The sequence below is a fragment of the Hemicordylus capensis genome, chromosome 4 (assembly GCF_027244095.1).
Source record: "Hemicordylus capensis ecotype Gifberg chromosome 4, rHemCap1.1.pri, whole genome shotgun sequence".
Taxonomy (NCBI): domain Eukaryota; kingdom Metazoa; phylum Chordata; class Lepidosauria; order Squamata; family Cordylidae; genus Hemicordylus; species Hemicordylus capensis.
This window is the reverse complement of record NC_069660.1, coordinates 5,020,971-5,043,376: the sequence shown is the minus strand read 5'-3', so window position 1 is coordinate 5,043,376 and position 22,406 is coordinate 5,020,971. Positions and strand designations below refer to the sequence as shown.

General features: G+C 51.7%; 1 protein-coding gene across 5 annotated transcripts in view; it reads right to left on the bottom strand.

The window, feature by feature from the left end:
- Nucleotides 1–276: 276 nt before the first annotated feature.
- BCL2L1 (BCL2 like 1) overlaps nucleotides 277–22,406 on the bottom strand; it is a 63,762-nt gene continuing 41,632 nt past the window's right edge. For all 5 annotated transcript variants that reach the window (XM_053248818.1, XM_053248822.1, XM_053248821.1 and 2 more), the window contains exon 3: nucleotides 277–3,443. In XM_053248818.1, coding sequence (XP_053104793.1) covers nucleotides 3,306–3,443 — 138 coding nt within the window. In that variant the 3' untranslated portion in view covers nucleotides 277–3,305. The remainder of the gene's footprint in view (nucleotides 3,444–22,406) is intronic.

Sequence of the window (22,406 nt, the reverse complement as noted above, 5' to 3'; positions counted from 1 at the left end):
AAGCTCAGGTCTCCAGATGTGGGGCTGGAATTCCCCTCACGCCCAGCCACAAGGAGGACACACGGCTGGGAATCCCTGCTCTGGGCACTGCTGTCTTGTTTTCTGAAGCCACCCATGAGCAGGGCTCTTTCGTTAGCATCCTGAGAACTACCGTTTTTGTGCACTGCTCTTATGGGCGCAAAGGTAGGCTTGCAAAGGCAGGGGATAGAGCAGCAGGGATTTGCAAGACCCCGATGGAAGGAAGGAGGAGGAGAATCTCAAGAAGCAAAACCAGGCAACTGGAACACCACAGTTTTATTAGAAGAACTGAACTGTCACTTTCAAATCAAACGTTTCTCTAATAAGAGGGGTGTGTGTGGGGGGGGGGGGCCTGAACACAAACGGAGGGGTGGGTGCATTGCATGTTCAACCTCCACACTTGAAACCACGGGGACAGAGAGGGCAAGCCGGGCTCCCAGTGGGAGGTGGCGGGTGGGGTGGGGGGGCAGCCTGGCTCTCCCTCTCTGGCCCCCGCCATGTTCCAGTCTCATCAGGTGCTGGGGCTGGTCCACGGAAATAAGGAGACCTGGGCAGGGAGCACAGCCAACACACATAAATACAGACATACAGTTAACAAAAATAGTATTATTGTATTCACAACTGAATAAAAACTACTCTCCAATATATACAGCCGAGCCTGTACAGGGAGGCAGGAGGAGGGAAAAGGAAGGGGGCAGGCAGGCCGCAAGGGGGGGCTGGCTTTTCAGTGGGGCAGGGAGTGGAGGGGGGCCTGTCTGAGGTTACAGAAGAAGCCACCCGAGGGGCTTGAAGCAGCATCACCTGCTGGGCATGAGCCACCCTGGGTGGGGAATGTGGAGCCAGAGGCACACCCCTTGTGCGTGGAAAGGGCAGGCCTGGAGAGCCGCCGTAAGAGGGAGGTGGGAAGGTGAGCAGAGCCTGGCCTCCGCAGCACCCCTCTTTCCAAAAATGCTGGGCCCGCCCCACAAGAGAGCCCCCATCCCCTTGGCTGCTGCAGAGACCAAGAGAGACACCAGCGGGTCAGTGATCACCCCACAGGGAACGCCTCGTCTCCCCGCTCTCCCAAGAAGAGCTGCTCTGGGCCCAGCAGCTGAGGGCTCTGCAGAAACCGCCCCCGAGAACCACCACCTTGGAACGCCCCCCCCCAGCCCCCCCCCAGGCCTCCTCCTGGGCCAAGCTACAGCTCCATGGTGGCCACGAGGCAGGCTGGCAATTCCCAAGCAGGGAGGGGGCGCCATCAGGCCAGGCCCGGCCTTGGGTCTGGGTCTGCCCAACATCTGGACATCTCCCTTCCGCCTCCTCCCCTCCCAGGAGGCCTGCTACGGTTTCGCTCCACTCCAGTGCAGAGGCTGCCGTCTCCCCCTCCTCGGCCATGGATTTCTCCACTGATCTCACTGGTCACAAGAAGGAAAGAAAGGGCAGCAGCAACCCACACACTGAAGCTAAGGTCTGTGTGTGTGTGCGTGTGGGGAGGAAGCCAGTGCTGCCACCCCCTTCCTCCCTAGAGCCTTGGGCAAGTGCGTGCATGTGAACACACACACACACACACACACACACACACACACACACACACACACACACACGTAGGCACGCACCCACCCACCCACTCCACCTCTTTCCACCGAATCCCCACCCTGCCTGGCCCAGCACATGCTGTTGATTCTCACTCTTACTGGAAGTGCCTTGGGCAGCCGCCAGGGAGGCTCCCGGGAGAGCCAGGCTAGCAATTAGCTGCCACTCGTAAACACCTTCCTTCCAGAGGCTGCTCCTCCGGAGAAGGGGCTCCCCCTCTCCAGGCTCCCCCGCCCCTCCCCTGCTCGCTCTCTCTCTCTCTCTCTGCGGCCAACACAGGCCTGACCTCCTCCTCCTCCTCCTCCTCTCTGGGGGACCCAGATGCACAACCTGGGATGGTTTCCTGCTGAAGAGGAGGAGGCGGGACTCAAGGCACCTTTTCCAAGAGGGGCGGAAGGGCAGCAAAGCCGAGCACTGCACCAGGCGACAGCCTGGCAGCCCAGCCCCCCCACCACCTCCCCGGGCACCTCGGGGCACACCTCTGTCCCTGGCCCCACTCCTCCTGGTGGTGCTGCGCCCCAGAGCTCTTGGTGGGACTGCCCAAGTGCACACCAATGCAGGGACCCGCCAGGGAGGATGGTCATCATGCACCGGGGACATCAAGACATGTGCTGGCTGGGACGGGAAGGCCTGGCGCCCTCGGGCACTGCAGGAAAGGGGGCCAGTGTCCAAGCAGGGGCGGGGAGGAGGCAGAGGGCTGGGCAGGCCTGCCCACCTCCTGCGGAGGGAAGGGGGCCAGAGCCCACTGCCCCAAGCCCTGCTTCCAAGAGAGGAGGATCCGGAGGACAGCCTCTGGGCCAGGCCTCGCGCGTCCTAGTCAAAGGCAACAGTCAGGAGGAGGGCAGAGGGCTGCCCTGGAAAGGAGGCCGGGGCAGGGTCTGGATCCCTCTGGGGACACAGCTAGCCACTGCTCCTGGGCGGGGAAAGCAGCACTTCACACGGGATCCGACGATGCTGGACTGTCTCCCTTCCACTCCCCAGCCCCATTCCCTTCACTGCGTCCAGCCGGCCTCATCCTGCCTCCCGCCCAGACAAGCTCCGGCCCACAGGAAGGAGGGCGTTCTCCCAAACAGGGCCCTTGGGGCCCTGCAATCCCTGGGCTGCAGAGTCCTCTCTGGGGAGGGAAGGGGGTCCCCCCCCGGTGGACTGCTGAGCCTTGGAGATCCCGGTGGGGTCTGCTCCCAGCAAGCCTCTATGCACCACCAAAGGCCTGGCGCTCAGGAGACTGCGTGCCCAGCTGGGGAGGCCTCCCGCTGTCTGTCTGTCTGTCTGGCAGCCAGCCCTCCCCTTGCCAGCTCCCGGCAAGAACAGGCCTGCCTCCTTCCGGGCTTGAGCAGATACAATCAAACTAACACCAGGACTGTGAGTAATAGTGATTAAGATGCGCAAGGAATCCCCGCTCCTGGGGAGCAGTGGGGTGCAGGGGCTGGAGGCACAGCAGCCCAGGGTCCGGCGGGGGGGGGGGGAGTCCCCAGGCCGGCAACAGGGCCCTCGGGCCAGAGGTGTCTGTGGGGTGGGTAGGAGGCACCAGAAAGAGGTCTGTGAGTTGTCGGGTGGGTGGGGGTGGGGGAATGAGCCCTGGGGTCAGAGTGGGGCTCTGCAGTGCAGAGGCCTCCAGCCCCCACCCCCCCCACCCCCCGGAATGATCACAAGGCTGAGAAGCAGGACGCAGCGTGTTTCTCGGTGGCCGAGGTGGGCAGAGAGTCAGTGCCTGGCTACTTGCGGCTCAGCAAGGAGCCCAGGAGGACGACGCCAGCCACGGTGGCCCCCGTCAGCAGCCACTTGTTGAAGCGTTCCTGGCCCTTCCTGCTCTTGGCGGCTGCATCGTTCCCATACAGGTCCACAAACCGATCCTGGAAAGGAAAGGAGAAGAGAAGGTGAGGGGCCAGGCGAGGGCTGGGGGCGGAAAGTTCCTCTGCCGTGCCAGGGTCAGGTGGCAGGCGGTGAATGGAGCCCACGTACTGGCCAGAGCAGCGGGGCCGGCCGCGACCCCTCCACTGGCTGTCCAGCAGGGAAGGAAGCAGTTAGCCCCAGGCCCAGAGCTGAGGAGTCCAAGGACCGGGAGAGGCCGGCATCCAGATCAAGTGAGACTCTGTCAACGGAAGGGCCGAAAGCACGGGTTCTTAGCCTTGGGTCCCCAGATGTCAGACTACAATACCCATCATTCCCAGCCACAGTTGTGGCTGGGGATGATGGGAGTTGTAGTCCAACGGCATCTGGGAGACCAAGAGCCCCTAGCCTAAAGCAAGTTCAAGAGGAGCACAGTGACATCATAGCCCAACTCCTCAGGGCCCGAATCCCTGCTCACCTCAGGCCATTGAGTCAATAGATCCCTTTCCTGCCATGCTGCAGACCCTGGGAAAGTCCTGGGGGAAGAAGCACCTTTGCGCTGGAACCGCAGTGTGGAAGGGAAAGGAAATACCCTTCCCTGGACACAACAGTCCCAATTCTGATCATCACTCCACACTTGCTTTTTAACTTTTTTGTTTTTGTTTCGACACACACACACAGAGCTAAACTATGCATTTAGCATATCAGCCAATCATCTGAATTTATATTTTGGCCCTAAGACAATCTAGATGCCCGCTAAGACACCCGCAATAAACCACCTTGGAAGCCTCCTTGACTGAATAAAAAGGGGGACACTGTTGATTTGGAGCCCCTTGATTCCTCCTGCATGCTACATACAACTAGTAAGGAAGCAAACTGGAGCCTAACATATTAAGGTGACTCACTTCAGAATGTTGGGAGGAATCTGATGTGGTGACAGCCAACAACCCGGATGGCTCTAAGAGGGGCTTGGATCACTTCATGGAGGAGAGGTCTGTCAATGGCTACTAGTCAGAGGGCAACCTCCAGCCTCAAAGGCAGGACCCCTCTGAGTACCAGTTGCAGGGGAGTAACAGCAGGGGAGAAGACATGCCCTCAACTCCTGTCTGTAGGCTTCCAGCGGCATCTGGTGGGCCACTGTGTGAAACAGGATGCTGGACTAGATGGGCCTCCTTGGGCCTGATCCAGCAGGGCTGTTCTTCTGTTCTTTTGATGGATGCTGGCTCAGTGTCTACATAGCCATACGATACCTACTATTCCTAGACTCTGTAACTGTGCAGTGTTTGAAACCCAGGTTATCTACAGGTATACTTCACTTATCGTATGTGTTTCAATGTGCGTCTTGATGGGAGGATCAAACTGGAGCCGTATATAGAGTGCCCAACCAGGCCTTTGGGATGCTGACTACCCACAGTCAGGGCTAACAACATTTTTCACATCAGTGACTACACTGTGTGAACATACAATTCATCCTGAGCGTGCATGAATCCCAAGCATCTCAGCTTTCCTTACTCACTTGAGCCCAATTCAAACATTATGCTATATGAGTGTACAGATGTCTGTACACTCATACAAGTGTTTGTGTGAATGACTGCACCTGCGTTCATGTTCAAAGTCAGCCTGGACATAGGCCCTTCAAATGCAGGGTACAGATAGGAACTGTACTTCTGCATAACATGTGAATGACTGTACCTGTGTACATGGTAAACTTGTTGTATGAGTTTGAACATAAATGTGTGAATACTGCCTGCCCCTACCCTCATGCTTCCAGGAAGATGTCTGAAGACACAGACTGCCTGATGAACTCTCAGAGGTCAGAGGAAGCCCGAGAGGTCTACTTTGGGGTGGGGAGGGGAGAGATAGGACACAGAATACATCCAGTTCCTTCCCCAAACACTGTTCCCTCTAACAGGGATTCCCAGATGTTCACTACCACTCCCAGCATACCCAGTGGCAATGGCCTTTGGCTGGGGATTATGGGAGTTGTAGTCAACGAGCTAGATGGACCTATGGTCTGACTCAGTATATGTCAGCTTCCTATGTTCCTATAAACATCTGGGAATCCCTGTTAGAGGGAACACTGTCCCCAAACCAAACAGAACCATACAAAATAATATGCAAATGAAGATGTATTTTGCACAATTTAGCATAGCCTGCAGAATAGGGATTTAGTTCCTCCTCTCCTTTGCATGTGCACCACAACCCCATCCTTTTGGACTCACGGGGATCCTTCTGGAAAGGACATCTCAGTGGGAATCATTTGCTACTGAAATGTTTGCTGATGCTTCTGGATCAGCACTGCAGAAGGAATGACAGAGCAGTGACAGTAGGCAGTTCCTTAGCAGCAGCTCAGAGCAGATGGGTTTTCATAAGAACAGCCCTGCTGGATCAGGCCCAAGGAGGCCCACCCAGTCCAGCATCCTGTTTCACACAGCGGCCCACCAGATGCTTCTGAGAAGCCCACAGGCAAGAAGTGGATGAGGGCATGCCCTCTCTCCTGCTCTTGCCCCTCCGGAACTGGTATTGAGAGGCCTCTGAGGCTGGAGGTGGCCCACAGCCACCAGACTAGTAGCCATTGATAGTCCTGTCCTCTGTGAATTTGTCGAAGCCCCTTTTAAAGCCATCCAAGCTAGTGGCCATCACCCCATGGCAGAGAATTCCTTAGATTAACAGCATGCTGCTTGCACTTCCTTTTGCTGGTCCTAAAATTACCGGCCTTTGCTGAAAAGCTGTGCACAGACAGAAAGGAACACCAGGGGTGGGGGGCGGAGCCCAGAAGAACTGATGACCCCTGCTAACTGAGCAAAGAAGCGTCTTTTTAAGGTGGTGATCCTCCTTATTGAGCAGGGGGAGAGCAAACTGGCCTTCTCCATCCCCAGCACAGCATCCCTCCAGAGGCTGTTGCTGGTGTCTATCTTATGTTTCGTTTTTAGACTGTGAACCCTTTGGGAACAGGGAGCCATTTTATGTATATCTATGTAAACCGCTTTGGGAGCTTTTGTTGGAAAGTGGTATATAAATAGTCTTGGTATTCCTTGCATTTCTTTTGCCAGAGTTGATGCTCCTTCCTGTTCTCTTCATTTGGGCAGGACTCTCGTTTTCTGAAGGAAGTCTTCTTCCCTTTTATAGCTTCCCTGACTCTACTTGTTAGCCGTGCTGATGGGACATCTTTTAGGTTTCCCCTGCCCTGTCATGGGGGAAGGAAGTGACTGGAGGTCTGGCTTGTATTTTGCAGGAGTCTGCTAGACAGACTCAGAATCTGAAGGGAGTTAAAAGCCACGGAGTCCAAGAAAGACGACTCCAGCCAGTGCTGGAAACTGATCGTGCAAAGGGTGCCACCACTGCAAAACCCCTGCAAGTGATGATATCTAACAGGAGGGCACAGCTGTTGTGAGGGGGAGCAAGTGTGCGCAAAAGGCTGCCTGTCGTTTGCCACCAGTGGCAATACAGGCACTGAATCTAAGAAATCCCACAAAAGCCCTGCAGGGTGTCCCTGTGAAGGGTGGCTTGAGGCTGAGAGAACAAGATTTGAACCTGGGCCCTCCTGCTCTGCAGCTCATCTTCCTGGCTACAGACCTGGCCACAAGCCAAAGACCCTGTTCCACATCGAGGAGCCGGGCACTCTTTGGATAGATGCCACACTTGTGAGAGACTCACACAGCCTGCTGCAGGGAAGGACAATCACCCAGCCTATGCCTAGCCCATTCTCTAGTGTCACTAGCCAAATCTGACAGGGTGGAAAACTCCTTTCCAACTGACGTCATGCCCCCCAAGCCAAGATGATGATGCACAGAAAGTAGGTGGATTAGTTCTCACCTGAACTGGCTGTTCCTTATTTCTAGCCTCCTTCACAACTTTGATGTATGTCATGCATGCATGATTCACCTCTGTCATAAAAGATGATACATCTGCAGGCACAGATCACTACGTCCACATGTATTCCTGCCATACAAATGTTCCCTTTAATCTTAGAGGGCCATCTTAATTTTAAGAATAACTGAGGTGCTGGTGTCGCTCTCCCCGTCACCAAGCCAGCGTTCCAGGTAGTCACTCTGCCCCGAAAGCCATCCATGCTTGAGACTCTTCTAGCTGGAGATGCCAGGGACAGAGAGACGTTGGGAATGCTCCCTTGTGACCTCCACTGGTGAGGCAGGGAGATCAGAGGCAGCAGACACAGGGAGTCAAAGCAGCTTATGAGAAAAGGAAGATGCCTCTATCCCCCACCCGGCCAGCATAATCCACACGCAGATGACGACTAGAAGCTCACTGCAGAATGAGCCACCACTCAAAGACTTGCTGTCATAACTTCTCCAGTCATAATGAGCAACTGGAAAGACAGACTCTGCCTGATGAAGACTCCTGCTCAGAACATGCAAGACCCTTGGGTCTACAATAAACCAGTCATTGCATCTGTGAGGTTTGCTCTCCTCTAACATTCCTCAGAGTTCCACTGGGGTGTCCCGTAGAAGAAGCTAAACACCTAAAAGGGGTCCATTGTTCTAGTACACAAAGAGACTAGAAGCCTGCAGTCCAGGAACTGGCTGATTAGTTCAAGTTGAGAGGTGAAGCTCAGGCCCCGCTCTCCATCTCCTCTTGGCTCGCTTTGCCTCCTTTAGGGTTGCCAGGTCACAACACTCTTGGGATATTTCTTCTCTTTCTTATTCTGCTGGCATCTTCTTGCTTTCATTGCTAGATCTCTGTGTCCTCTTCCTCAAGCTCCTATTTCTCAGTCTTATTCCTTCAGACTTTCTAAAACCAAGTTACTTCTGGGTGAAGCTGCCCCTCAGCTTCACTACCTCCTGAACCTCTTCTGAGCCTGCCCTTCAAAGCTACTCCTGTCCTTAGGGCCTGTGTAAAGTTTTACTCCCAGGCACATTGACAACATTCCCTTCCCTCCCTTCCCAGAAACTGGCCTGAGAACATCCTGACAACTTTTGATCTCTAAATGTTTGTGAACATTCCATGCCATCATACCAGCTCAATCAGCATCAGAGGCTTCACTGCCACAAGCACAATATAAAATGAATGTGAACGATACACACAAATTATTTATTGTAATTGCAGAAACCAGCCATTCAATGGATGTTGACTTTGCTTCAGAGAGAGACATGTACATTGCTCAGAAGTCTGGCTCATGCTCTCAAACAGAGCAAGCCCTGCTCACAGGGCGGAAGACAAGCTACCCAAAGAAGGCGGGGAGGCTGCAGACGCTTGAAGCACAAGATCTATCATGCATGGGGGTAGTGGGAGAAAAAGCCACAAGCTTGAAGCAGGAGACAGACCACGAGTCCTGGGCACACCAAGAGCAGCAAAGCTGCACTCACCATGAGGCTGCAGTGAGAAGAAAGTGGCACTTTGTTCTGGCCAAGAAAAACATTTGCAAGGAATTCACCCCATCTGCCAAGGGCACCCCAAGGACAAAGACCGCATGATCTCAAGGTTTAGCCAAGTCACTCCATCCCTCTCTTGGGCCAATGATCACTTCCAAGACCTGCAAGGACCCACGGAAGCTTAGTGGAGGCCTGCCGCCTCCCATGGAACTCTCAGATACTGTTGCTACAGAACACTTGGTGCTAGATGGCCACATGTTTCAAGCTTTTTCACCACAACAAAGAATAGCGGCTTGTTCGAAGAAACTAATGGGGAGAAGGGGGAGAGAGAGTGCCAGCGACAGATTTCACACCACGCGGATTTCTGGTCTCTCTCAATTCCCTCTCATGTTCTGGACAAGCCTTTCCTTGGATGCTTCTTCCAAGCTCCTTGAGCATTTCTGTTGCTCTCTCGCAACTGCCTCCAACTCAGCAACACCATTTTTCAAGGGCGAATCCCCAAGCTTTGGTCCAGTACTCAAAAGTGGAGGCTGAAGCAACTGCAAGTAGAATGCACAGATTTCTTCAGGAGCTGCAGATCCGGGACTTCTGCTAATGCACAGCTCAAAATAGCTAGACCTGACCCCGCCCCGGCAAGATCATCAAATGCCCGGCTCGTTCTTCCTTTGCCATCTTTTACAACCCCAAGATCCTGCTCAGCAGTTTTGCTCCCCACACCCACACTAGAGGAACACTGGCTCATTGCAACAAAGAGCCAAACAGCAACAGGACACCATCTCCTGGCAGCCCCGAGGAGGATTATCAGTTCTACCGGCAGCCTGACAGGGAGAACAAAGGAGTAACGCCAGATTTCGGAGGCTTTGGCCAGCCTTGGGAAGACTTCCCAGGACAGGACTCCTGGGAGTTTGAGGACATTTGGGCAATCTCCTTGGCTTTTGCTTGATAGGTCAAGAGCTCTGAGAGACACCCCACACCAGAAGGTGCACAGCCGGATGTTTATGCAAGGCGGGACGGGCAGAACAACAAGCGGCACAAAGAGGAGGCTCCCTGCCCAGCCCAGCCCAGCCTGTCACCCACACCACTGCCAAGTGAAGCAATGGCCAAGAAAGCTGTGTCTCTGAACACGTGCAGAGAACACGCTCCTCCCCAGCAGGCAACTCGCAGGCCACACTCCAACGCCTGGGTTTCCGGGGCAGAAGGCACAGCTTCCAGACAGGCTTAAGCCTGGACGCTGCCATGAAGGGCTAAGCACCACCCAGCTTCATCTCACCAGGGAGAGACGACCAGCAGCCCTGTGGTCAGTGCAGTGAGGGAATGGCCTCTTCCGTTTGTGCTTAGAGTGCTGGACTAGGACCGGGGAGACCCGAGTTCAAATCCCCATGCAGCCTCATCAGACTTGCTGGGTGACTCTGGGCCAGTCACTTCCCTCTCCGCCTAACCTACTTCACAGGGTTGTTGTGAGGAGAAACACAATCATAAGTTAAAATCCTTGGAGGAAGAGCGGGATTATAGAATGTAAAAAAAACCCCCAAACCCTGAAGGACAGGGCACACAGAAATGAATAGGCAGCAGCTCGGAAGGTCTCCCGCAGGCACCACTCCTGCCCTGCTGGCTCCCAAAGTGAAAGGCAAAGGAATCTGGGGCCGAGGCTCCAGGCTGCCCTTTCTCCGAAGGCTCCCACTGGGGCCTTCCTGGGATTCCCCACTGCACAGATCAAGGGCAGCAGCAGCAGCCGCCGCCGCCATTTCACTGGCCTGGAAGAGCACCGTCTCCCCGCCCCGCCGCCCCTGCTTTCCGCACCGGAGCTTACGAAGCAAGCCGCTGCCACTGTGCAGAACCAAACCTCCGCAGGGCTCTCTGGCTTCCTGCAGGGCTGCCAAAGAACTGTGTCACGCACAGCCAGGCCACCGATGACATCAGGAGCGGAGGAGCTGCAACGCTGCCAAGGATGCTGGCCAGCCGTGCCCAGCCTGGAGGCCGTGGAGGCGACCAAGAGCCAGCTCGCCCAACGGCTGGCATCCAGAGACGCCGCTCCAGCCCCCGCACACACAAAAGCCCCTCCTCCCATGCGTTGCCATAGGACCTGGGGAGCATCCTGGGCCTCTGCTCCATCACTCACTCCGGGCACCATTGACTGCAGAGAGAAGGGCTGCAGAGAGCGAAAACACACCCAACCCTGGGGCTGGAGTGCCGTCCCCACCACAGAAGGCTAAAGCATGTGGGGCTTTTGGGAGGGACATGATAGGGATATACAGAAATATGCAGGGTGGGGGGGGAGGGAGAAGTGTTTCCCCCTCTCTTATAATAATACTAGAGCTCAGAGTCATCTAATGCATGACTGGGAGGAGATCCAGGACAGACCAAAGGAAGGGCTGCTTCACAGAGTGCAGAATTAACTTATGGCAGAGCTGCTCAAACCTGGGTCCCCAGATGTTGCTGGACCACAACTCCCATCATCCCTAGCCACAATGGCCATTGGCCTCTGTGGCTAGAGATGATGGGAGTTGCAGTCCAACAACATCTGGGGACCCAAGTTTGAGGAGTCCTGACTTATGGGATGCATTGGCAGACGACGTCATAAGAGTCACCTGCTTAGATGACTCTGAAAAAGGGTCAGACAGATTCATGAAAACCAGGTCCCTAAACCAGGGTAGCTAGCTGGAACCTCCATATCTAGAAGCAGCAGAGCAGGTCTGGTGGTAGCAAGCATGACCTGTCCCCTTACCTAAGCAGGGTCCACCCTGGTTGTATATGAATGGGAGACTAGAAGTGTGAGCACTGCAAGAGATTCCCCTCAGGGGATGGAGAAGAGCTCTTCTGGGAAGAGCAGAAGAAGGTTCCAGGTTCCCTCCCTGGCAGCATCTCCAAGATAGGGCTGAGAGAGAGACCTGCCTGCAACCTTGGAGAAGCCGCTGCCAGTCTGTGAAGACAATACTGAGCCAGATAGACCAATGGTCTGACTCAGTCTATGGCAGCTTCCTCTGTTCCTATGAATACCAGCTGCTGGTCACAAACAAGGGCGGGAAAGGGCATTTGCCTTCACGGCCTGCTCGTGGGCTTCCCAGGAGCATCTGGCTGGCAACAGGATGATGGACTACGCAGACCGGCGAGGCTCTGGTCCAGAGGGGCCCTTCTGAGGGCATGCTCTTAAGAGCCCCTTCCCCTCCAGTGGGTTGCAGTCTCACGGGAAAGGCACCCATGCTCCCTGGGTCTGAGGGTGACCCCACCCACCACACCAGACCCAAGGCCTTCTTTCCGAGGGCTGCCAGGCCACGGGGCCTGCACTTCCAGCCATCTGCCTCAAACAGGAATGGCCACAGGGAGCCCCAACTGATGCCAGCCCTGCCTGTGCCCATGTGCTCCTTCCGCCATCTGCCTCGGGTTGCCACGCCACCATTTGGCACCGTGAAGTCTGAAACGAACCACATTTACCGTGCAATAAGGCTCGGGGACAAGCTTAAAGAGCAGAAATCAGGAATGCCCCTTATGACAAAGGACACTATTCTTTTATCGTGCGCATGATGCTTTGAACTGGACACTGGCTTTACAATCTTGATTAGGCTCTTGCGCACAGCAGCTCAGGAAAGTAGAGCACTACCATTCCCTGTTTTGCAGCTGGGGACCTGAGGGTAAGGAGGCAAGCATTTAAGGACCATCTTGCTGGATCCAGTCCCTCTCATCCAGTGCATGCCCGCTACCTGTAGCTAGACAGCTGCCCAGGCGCCATCCCCTCCAGCATCCAGTCAGCTGGGGAAAACAAACACCAGAAGAGAAGAAGAGCCTGGTTCAATCGGATTCAAGGTCCATCTGGTCCAGCACCATGTTTCCCACAAAGACCCACCAGATGTCTTTGGTGCGACCACACTTGGAGTACTGTGTACAATTCTGGTCACCACATCTTAAAAAGGATATTGTTGAACTGGAGAAGGTACAGAAGAGGGCAACCAAGATGATCAGGGGCCTAGAGCACCTTTCTTATGAGGCTAGGCTACAACACCTGGGGCTTTTTAGTTTAGAAAAAAGACAACTGCGGGGAGACATGATAGAGGTCTATAAAATCATGCATGGTGTGGAGTGGAGAGAGAGAGAAATTCTTTTCCCTCTCACACAACACTAGAACCAGGGGTCACTCCATGAAATTGATTGCCAGGAGGTCTAGGACCAACAAATGGAAGTACTTTTTCACACAAAACGTGATCCACTTGTGGAACTCTCTGCCACAGGATGTGGTGACAGCCAACAACCTGGATGGCTTTAAGAGGGGTTTGGATGACTTCATGGAGGAGAGGTCTATCAATGGCTACTAGTCGGAGGGCTGTGGGCCACCTCCAGCCTCAAAGGCAGAATGCCTCTGAGTAGCAGTTGCAGGGGAGTAATGGCAGGAGAGAGGGCACGCCCTCAACTCCTGTCTGTGGCTTCCAGCGGCATCTGGTGGGCCACTGTGCGAAACAGGATGCTGGACTAGATGGGCCTTGGGGCTGATCCAGCAGGGCTGTTCTTATGTTCTTATGTTATGTTATTATGTTCTTATGTCTCTGGGAAGCCCGCAGGTAGGACATGAAGGCATTGCCCCCTCTCCTGCCTTTGCTCCTCTGTACCTGGCATTTAGAGGCATCTTACTTCTGAGCCTGGAGGTTCCATATAGCCATCATGACTAGTAGCCATCAACAGACTTGTCCTCCATGTACCTAATTCCCTTTCAAAGCCATCTAGGCTGGCAGCCATCACCACTACTGGTAGCTTTGAATTCCATAGATGCATTGGGTGAAGAAGCATGTGCGGAGGCCATTTGCATGGTCAGCAACCACAGTATCACACAGGGGCAGCTGGGAAATGCCCCGCCAGCACGCAGTCATAGCTGGTGGGAAGTGCTGCTATTATGGAAGTGGTAGTGAACGGAGGAGGAGCAGGGATGAACCTGCTCCAGTGTTCCCTCTAAGGCGTGCGCACTCACAGGTTTTTTTAATTTCCGCTCAGTAAATTTTAGATCCCACTGAGGTTGAATCAGGAAGGCCCCACTCTGAATCCATGTGCACACATACTGCCTTGATACTGCTGCCCAGAACAAAACTCATTCCACACACAAATGGGAAAAATTAGAGATAACACTGACCTGCTCTCTTACATGTTAAGGGGGCTCAGTTAGCCCTTGGTTTTAAAGGGATGTGTCCGTGATTTGGATGCCGAATCGCTTTTTGAGCACATCTCTGCCTCCCTGGCAAATATCTTGCTTCTGATGGTTTTATTGTTTGCCTTCAGAGGCCCCTCAAATTCTTTTTTCCCATCTCTTACTGCTTGCTCATTGCCATGCAGAGAGTCTATGGCAGAGATGGGACTTGAACTCATGTCCCCCCACATCCAAGTCTAGCTCTTTCTCTGTGCTGCACTGAAAATGCCTGCTTCACCTCACTTTCCAAAAGTTTCACTAACTCAAACAGGAGCCACGTGATATAGAAACCTAACAGATAAATAGCACAACGTGACTAAATGAACTGGAATCGGAATGCTCAAAAAGTCAGCCCCAATTTTGGACAGAAGGAAATATCTGGATTTCCAATATTTCCACAAGGAAATGTCCGGAAAATCTGTTATTTTTAAAGATACAGGTCTGGATGCAAAAGACCTTTAGGTCTTGGGAATATCGAATACAAAAGAGTAATGAAGTTTGGAAGATTTAGAAAATATCGGCTTTCACTTACATAGCAATGGAAGTTGGATTTTGGATTGCAAATATCGCCTTCATTCTAATGGAACTGTGAATGGAAATGCGTTACTGTACAACGATGAGAAGAGTTCTTTTCACCTTATCCAACTGGTGTTGAACCTTGTTTGTGGAGTATCTGGATTACAAAGATAAGAACTGTTTTGATCACACCGAAGTGTTATAGAGGAATGGATATGTTGTGCAAGATCCTTTGCAACATTTGTAATGATTTTGTTTCGTAGAGTTGGGTGTGTTATTTTTGTTCAGATACGTGTACCATAAAAAAATTGGGGCTGACTTTTTGAGCATTCTGATTCCAGTTCATTTAGTCACGTTGTGCTATTTATCTATTAGGTTCACCTCACCTTCCTACTTTCCAACTCACTAATCTTAATTTGTCTACTGTGCACAAGACCCTTTAAGCCAGGGATGGGCAAACCTGGCCCTCCCAAGTTGTTGTCGAACTACAACTCCCTTCAGTCCCAACCATAATTTGTTGTGGCTGGGGAAGATGGGAGTTGTAGTTCAACAACAGCTGGAGGGCCAGGTTTGCCCACCCCTGCTTTAAGCCAACTGGGCAGGACATGGACTCAGGCAGTTGGAAGTTCTCTCTGACGGGGTCTTGACCTTCAGTCTGTATCAGATTAGAAGAGGAGCCAAGTTCGTTAAAGTGTTCTTAGTAGCTGGAAGACTGGGCTACTCTATGAGTTGGGTCTCTGGGAAAAGACAGTTCCAGGGCTCTTGTGCAGCTACTGAAAACACCTCCGTCTCTCTGCCCTGGTCTTTTGGACCGTGAAGTCAAGAGGAGACGCTAGGCTAAAGTCCACCGTGTTAACCACAGGCCTGCGCTCCCCCCCTCCACTCTCTGCCAAGCTACTCAAGGGCTTTACAGCTTTAAACCAGCAGTGCAGTCCATGACACAGAGCACTGGGAGACCTGGACTAAATGCTCACTGCTCAATAGTTTAAAAAAGGAAAGAGAAACCCTCCCTGGGAGCCACAGCCTCACTCCCTTAAGAAAACAGCAGTGGTTGACCTCACAGGAGCAACTTGTAGACTCATAAAGCACCAGGAAGTCCTGGTTTAAGAGGCACACAAACGGGCCCTCCACGCCTCTTCCTTGCACAGCTCTCGGAAGTGCCCGGGCTGCAGCCTAATGAGGAGCCAGCACTGACTGGGGTCCTTTGAGGCAAGCGACCAGCACAACCACCAGCAGCAGAAACATTTGCACCGTCTCAAGACTGAGGAAACTGAGGGAGCAGAAGCCCAAGGTTTTGAGGCAGATATCCTGCATCCTCTGTATGTTATTGCTTGTAAGCCGCCCTGAGTCCTATGGGAGTAGGGCGACATATAAATCTAACTAAATAATAAATCCTCTGGGTTTCCCAGGCCTTACTCTGCAACCCCACACCTGCATGCATACACAGCTGAGGTGGCCACTTCTGTGCATGGAAAGGCATACATTCCAGACAGAGGCTCCCTTCCCCTCATATCACAGCTGCAACCCTGGGGGCCAAACCTGACCCCCCTTTCCAGTGAAGAAGTGTCTTCAGCCAATTGACAGATGGGGAGGGGACTGTGTGTGGCTCTCATGTTCCCACCATGGAGCCTGATTTCAAGCAGCAGCCAGAGGGACAGAAAGCACAGCACAATGTTTGCGGGCTGCGAGACATGCAAGGCTGCACGTCTGCAACGTACAGGCTGCAGGAAGAGAAAGTGGGACGCCAGCAACGTTCGCGCTTGAGACAGGCAGAGAGAGTCTATCCCTGTAGAAGACAGATGTTAGGGATGGAGATCTCTCTGGACAGAAACCCATGACATTCAAAAGAGAAATTAAACATTTGATGCTAGGCATTTATCTCCCATCTAACAGTCGGAGGCTGCAACTGTTAGGCAGACACAGAACTGCCATTAAAACCAGCAACTCGCATCTCGCTCACTGCTGCCACCCCACCCCCAATAAATTCAAGAGCCATTAAGGATTTTGGTCCTGACATAAGGTTAGCTGATGAAAAATGAGTTTTGTACCTCGCTCACATTGGGTAGCTAGGGGGTGGATATCTATGCAAGAGCCAAGGAACTGACTCACTTGCTAATTAACATTCCAACCGGGACATTCCAATAATATATGCGACAAGAGAAAACCTGTCCTGGAATCATTTGGAGCCACGTTGTCAATTTTTGGATGCTGAATCCAAATTTCAGTGTCGGTCACCTAAGCTAACTTTTGTTGGAATTAGCTAGTGTTGCCATATTTGCAGAGAGAAAAACAGGGTCACAAGCAATCTGGGTTGGGAACATGACCAGATCTACTGATATAATGAATGAAACCTTCTCTCAGGGTTGGTTTCTTTAATCTTGGCACACAGTGATGGCAAACAACGTTCAACCCTGAGTCACTCATTCACAACAGAGAGCCTTGTGGAAATTCCTATCAAGTATCTTCCTCCACTGTCATTTGTAAATGCTCACACTTCGCACTTTGTGGCTACTATTATAAGTATTGTGAAATTGCCTGCAACTTCCTCTGAACTTGCTAAGTGATTTAAAAAATGAAACAGCAATTGAACACTAAGAACTGACGTAATTGCAGATACACACCTACCAAAAAAATCCCTACTACGGCATCTAAGAGGCATTTATGAGGACTGGCCAATATCTATATTGCTAAAGGTCCTATGAATAAACTTCTTGTGAGGTGTCCTGAATCATGTCAACATGAAACGAAATGAGGAGAGCTGGTCTTGTGATAGCAAGCATGACTTGTCCCCTTAGCTAAGCAAGGTCCACCCTGGTTGCATATGAATGGGAGACTAGAAGTGTGAGCACTGCAAGAGATTTCCCTCAGGGGATGGAGCCACTCTGGGAAGAGCAGAAGGTTCCAAGTTCCCTCCCTGGCAGCATCTCTGAGATAGGCCTGAGAGAGATTCCTGCCTGCAACCTTGGAGATGCTGCTGCCAGTCTGTGAAGGCAATACTGAGCTAGATGGACCTATGGTTTGACTCAGTATATGGCAGCTTCCTATGTTCCTATGACTGATGCCATAATGAGTATTTGGCAAGAAAAAACTTCAGTTATTCTGGAACACAGAGGATGGCATTTTCCAAAGAAGATGTCCTTGGACTGTTAAGGAAGCACAGCTTTGCTGAAATCTGGAAGAAGCTGATCCACAGAGGAGATTGGCTGCTTTGCATGTCTCATCATAGAAGGATGGCCCAGCTGCATGGCACTCATCCTCCAGTGATACTGTTGTTACCACCCCTCTATTGGCATATTTCCCTGTATCAACTGAACACTCATCTTGAAGAATGGGCATAAGACAACTAGGAACCCTGATTAATCTGACCTGTACAACCCCATCAGATATGACATATGCAGCCCCATTATTGGGGCTGCATATGCCATCTGAGAAACCACAATGTCCCTTCTTCCTTCAAAGAGGGAAACAAAGTGTGATTTGATTTAATGAACAAATATACTGTAAACTATTTCAAGACACTGCCATTTGATTAGGATTGTCATGGGAGATAGATGTACTTTCCAAAATCCTAAAACAATTTGTCTGCACAGCATATGGACAGGAGACCACCGCCACTGTTAACACAGCCCATTATTAAGCAACTTTATGAGCAGATAAACAGATTTGTCTACTGTACTCCACGTCAATGGAGTCAAACATTACACATCCACCAGTCCAACTAGGCATGTAACCTCTGGAAACCTTCTACAAACAGCAAAAATTACTGTTGACTCTACTGAACATCATGGAGGGAATGAGGATATGACAAACAATAGGTTCAAAATCCATACCCTGACGAACCTGATGACGTAGAAAGTACCAATCCCATGAAGAAGAAGATACCTCACTCTCAAGCAACGATTCTGGTGATACCACTGATGACCATCCTATTAAAGCACAGCGAAATGATAGGGAAGCAATCTCGATGTAGCCATTCTTTCCAGCAAGACCACTTTATTACACAGAGATAAAATAGCCACCAGATGTTACAGGTTAAAAGCAAAACAGTTTCAGTGTAACTATACCAACTTCAGTTGCTAATACAGAATTACATGATGTAACCCATAACTTCGTTAAAATTCAGATTCAGTACTCTAAACAAGATGAGTCACACAATCCATGTTAGCCCTCTCTAAGAACAGTGTTGGACTGGACCAGAGGTCCATAAGCCTTATTGAAATGAACAGAAACTCCACAAGAACATGAATGCTCATTTCAATGTGCTTTAAGCAGGAGAACCTCCTAGTGGATCATGCCAGATGGATCAGATCTCTGGTTCCAACCCTGCTTTTCTTAATAAAGTACCCAAGATCCTCTGATCGAGACGGACCCCTTGTTTATGTTGCCTCACTGGGTAGGGATGCCTCTGATGAGCACTAGAGTTTGGGCTGAACTATACATCTACACCCAGACCCCAACCTGGCCAAACCACCCATGCCAGTGAGTCATACTGTGTCTGCATCCATCACCCCTACCCGTTCCAATGTTATGAATACGCATGTGTGCACACACACATCCGCGCGCACACTCTCCAGACATTGTAAAACTCCAGACATTGTTATGACACTAGGAAATCTAACTTCATTGTGGGGAGAGGACAAAGACACAGTAATTTGGGCGGAAATTAAAATATTTGCAACAGTGTCACCATATAATTCAAATTTCATTCCACCTCTGGCTCAGCAGTAATTCACAAAATGGATGTGCCTTGAGATCAATTTGTATCAACCGGGATGGTTTTGCACCATCCGGGATGGCACTTGGAGCACTCAAAATGTTCTGACTCTGAATGGGGTCATTCCATTCTGAGCTCAAAATTGGCCCTTCACTTGAAGAGTGTTCTGCTTTGAGCTTGAAATGGCCCATTTCGAGTCAGAACGTTTGTTCTGCACATCCCAAGTCAGGAGTTATTAGGAAAAATATGAATGTAAGGAAAGGAACCGAACAAGCTTAGGATTCTAGTAGAGCTGTCCTAGGCTGCTCAGATTGACCAGTGCTTTTGCTGAAATCCTCCTTCCATGATCTGGCAGGGGTCTTGGCTCAAATCAGAAACACTTGGTAGCAAGCATGACCTGTCCCCTTAGCTAAGCAGGGTCCACCCTGATTGCATATGAATGGGAGACTAGAAGTGTGAGCATTGTCAGATATTCCCCTCAGGGGATGGAGCCGCTCTGGGAAGAGCAGAAGGTTCCAGGTTCCCTCCCTGGCAGCATCTCCAAGTTCGGGCTGAGAGAGACTCCTGCCTGCAACCTTGGAAAAGCCGCTGCCAGTCTGTGAAGACAATACTGAGCTAGATGGACCAAGGGTCTGACTCAGTATATGGCAGCTTCCTATGTACTTTCCCCATAGTTTCAGGTAAGCAGTGAGAAAATGAATGTATTTCTCAGGCACCTGAGGGAGGAGGCTATTTCTATGCCATCTTTACTTCTAAACAATAAACCATTTTGTTTCCAAGGTGCCACAGCACTCTTGGCCTTTTAGCTGCCACAGACTGGAATGGCTGCTAGGACACAGCCAGATCTTCCCGGTGAGAAAGAGAATTCAGAAACGTATTTTCTTTTCTAAATTTGTGACCCTTCCAGCAAAAATTTCCACGTCTACCTCTGGCTGGGCTTGCAAGAAAGACTGGCCTGCTTTCTGCCTCGTGGAGGATGCTCCTCTAGCAACTTCCCAATGGCTCCCCCTTTCCCTGAGGCTGCCATATTTTGCTTCCCAAAGGGAAGCTCCAGTCTTTTGTTCTCAGTGGGACTAATAGAGCCTGAATGTCTGTGGGAGAGGGGAGGAGGGAGGGAGGGAGGGAGGAGGCACAAGACCCAGGAGAGCCCTTCCTTTGTTGAGCACCTCTATCAAACAATACCCCATTGTTCCCAGAACCCGTCCCACCTGCTCCATATACACACCCCAAGTACCCCTTGAATGCTTGCTCCTGAAGAGGGACCAAAAGGTGGAGCACTTTGGGGTTGGGAGCCTCCAAGGACAAGGATCTGGGGAGACGGCGTGATTTCCCACACTAGCTTCATATGCAATAGCACAGCAGTTCTCCAGGCTGCCACTAAGGAAGCAGTCACAGCCATGCGGTTGGCCAACAATAGGAAGCCCTTTAAGGTTTCAGGGCACCTTATCCCCACAAGGGGATGCTGTGCTCTCCCTCCCTCCCTTTCTCACACACACACCCCTCCAGGTACACTTGTTTCAGGCACACACCAGTCTTGCCGCTATTCCTGTGGAACCAGTACATGCTAGAAGAATTGGGACAGGGTTACTACCTGTCCATGGATTCAGTAAATAAAAGCTTACAAGTTTCTCAGGGCTGATTTCATCTGTGTCCCATTACAGCAAATCAAAGTAGAACAGTTGCGGAGGGCAAAGGGAATACAGAAAGTTGCACGTTCAGCTCAGTGGCATTAGTGCTTCCAGTCGAAGAATGCAGAGGGGATTGAAGGGAAGGCAACAGCAAACATGCAAAGGTGGACTCAGACAACCATCTTATGTACCTAATGACTGCAGTTAGCACACGACAAGCTCACAATCTGAAGTTTTCATGCTACGGTGGCTTACCACACAGTAACCTTCAGCAGGAAGAAAGTGCCCATGTAGGAAGAGTATTGCCACACAAAAGGGTTGTCTGAACCCCAACGGGGCTTAGGCACAGAGGCCTGCAGGGAGGGTTAGGGTTGCGGAGCACATGCCTTACGCACACAAGCAAACTCCCAGGTCCAATGCCTGCCAGCGTCTCCAAGCAGGACTGGGAAAGAGCCCTGCCTGAAACCTTGGAGAAGAGCCACTGTCTCTCCGGGTGGACAACACTGAGCTAGACAGACCAATGGTCTGACTTGGTATAAAGCAGCTTCAGATGTTCACAGGCTTGGATTTGAGGAGGAGAAACCAGAAACTGTGATGCGGTGATAATAAGGACTTCAGTAGAGCAGCAAGAAGATTCTCTGACTGCAGAGAAAGGTGACATTTGCAGCAGCATCCTGAAGAGGGAAGGAGAATCATCAGCTGCTGGGGAGGAGGAGGAGGAGGAGGAGGAGGTACAGCAGCCTAGCTGAAAGGTGGGGGGAGATGGGCCAAGGGTTGGAGCAGGAGGCCCTCACTCATCACCTCTGCGCTGCTCACTTTTCTTAGCCTGACAGAGCTCCAGGGTAGGCACCGTGTTACTCCAGTAGTTTTGTCCAGCACCTAGCATGCTATTGAGCACAAAGCGAATGTCAGAAACAAGCAAGAGTCTCTCTCTGTGTAGGGGGAGGGAACTGAAATGCAGAATGTTTAAATGCACAAGGGCATGCTGGGGGATGGTCATCTGAGTTGGGTTCTGCGCCAGATTCTAGATTTCTGGCGATAATTGCTCGTGGAAGTCCAGTTCCAAGAAAGCCCTCCTTCTAAGAAAAGAGCCACTTGCCAAGGGAGAGATAAGAGTCTTCTAGCAAGAGCATGAAGATATCAAAAGCCTCAAGCCCTCGGGTGGGGCCGTGCAAGCGACGTGTCTGCTTCGACTCAAGAGCTGGGCAACGTGCAAGCTGACCCCTGCATGCACCCTGGAATGGCCCGATTGCAGTCGGTGGGGAGTTCACATTTCCTTCCGTGCTTGCAATGCATCCCCTCTTGCGCTTGCATCACCTGCAACTTCCTGGACTTCTCTGTTAATTTTCTTTCCCTTATGTCCACATAACATTGAGCAACGCTGAGGAAACGGAGCATGCTTACGTGCTGCTCCCCCAGACATCCTCTGCTGCAAGCCTGTAAAGCACCAGGTGCCTCAAACTGGGAGCCCCCAGCGAAATGTCAGAATAATGGAATGACAATGATTGTGCAAAACCCAAAAGGCACCCCAATCCTGACTTTGGGGGGAGCGACACAAGGACACACCCCACCTGCGTCTTTTTTACCATGTAGGGCTGAGTGAAGCAGCACCATCTTCAGCCATTCACACC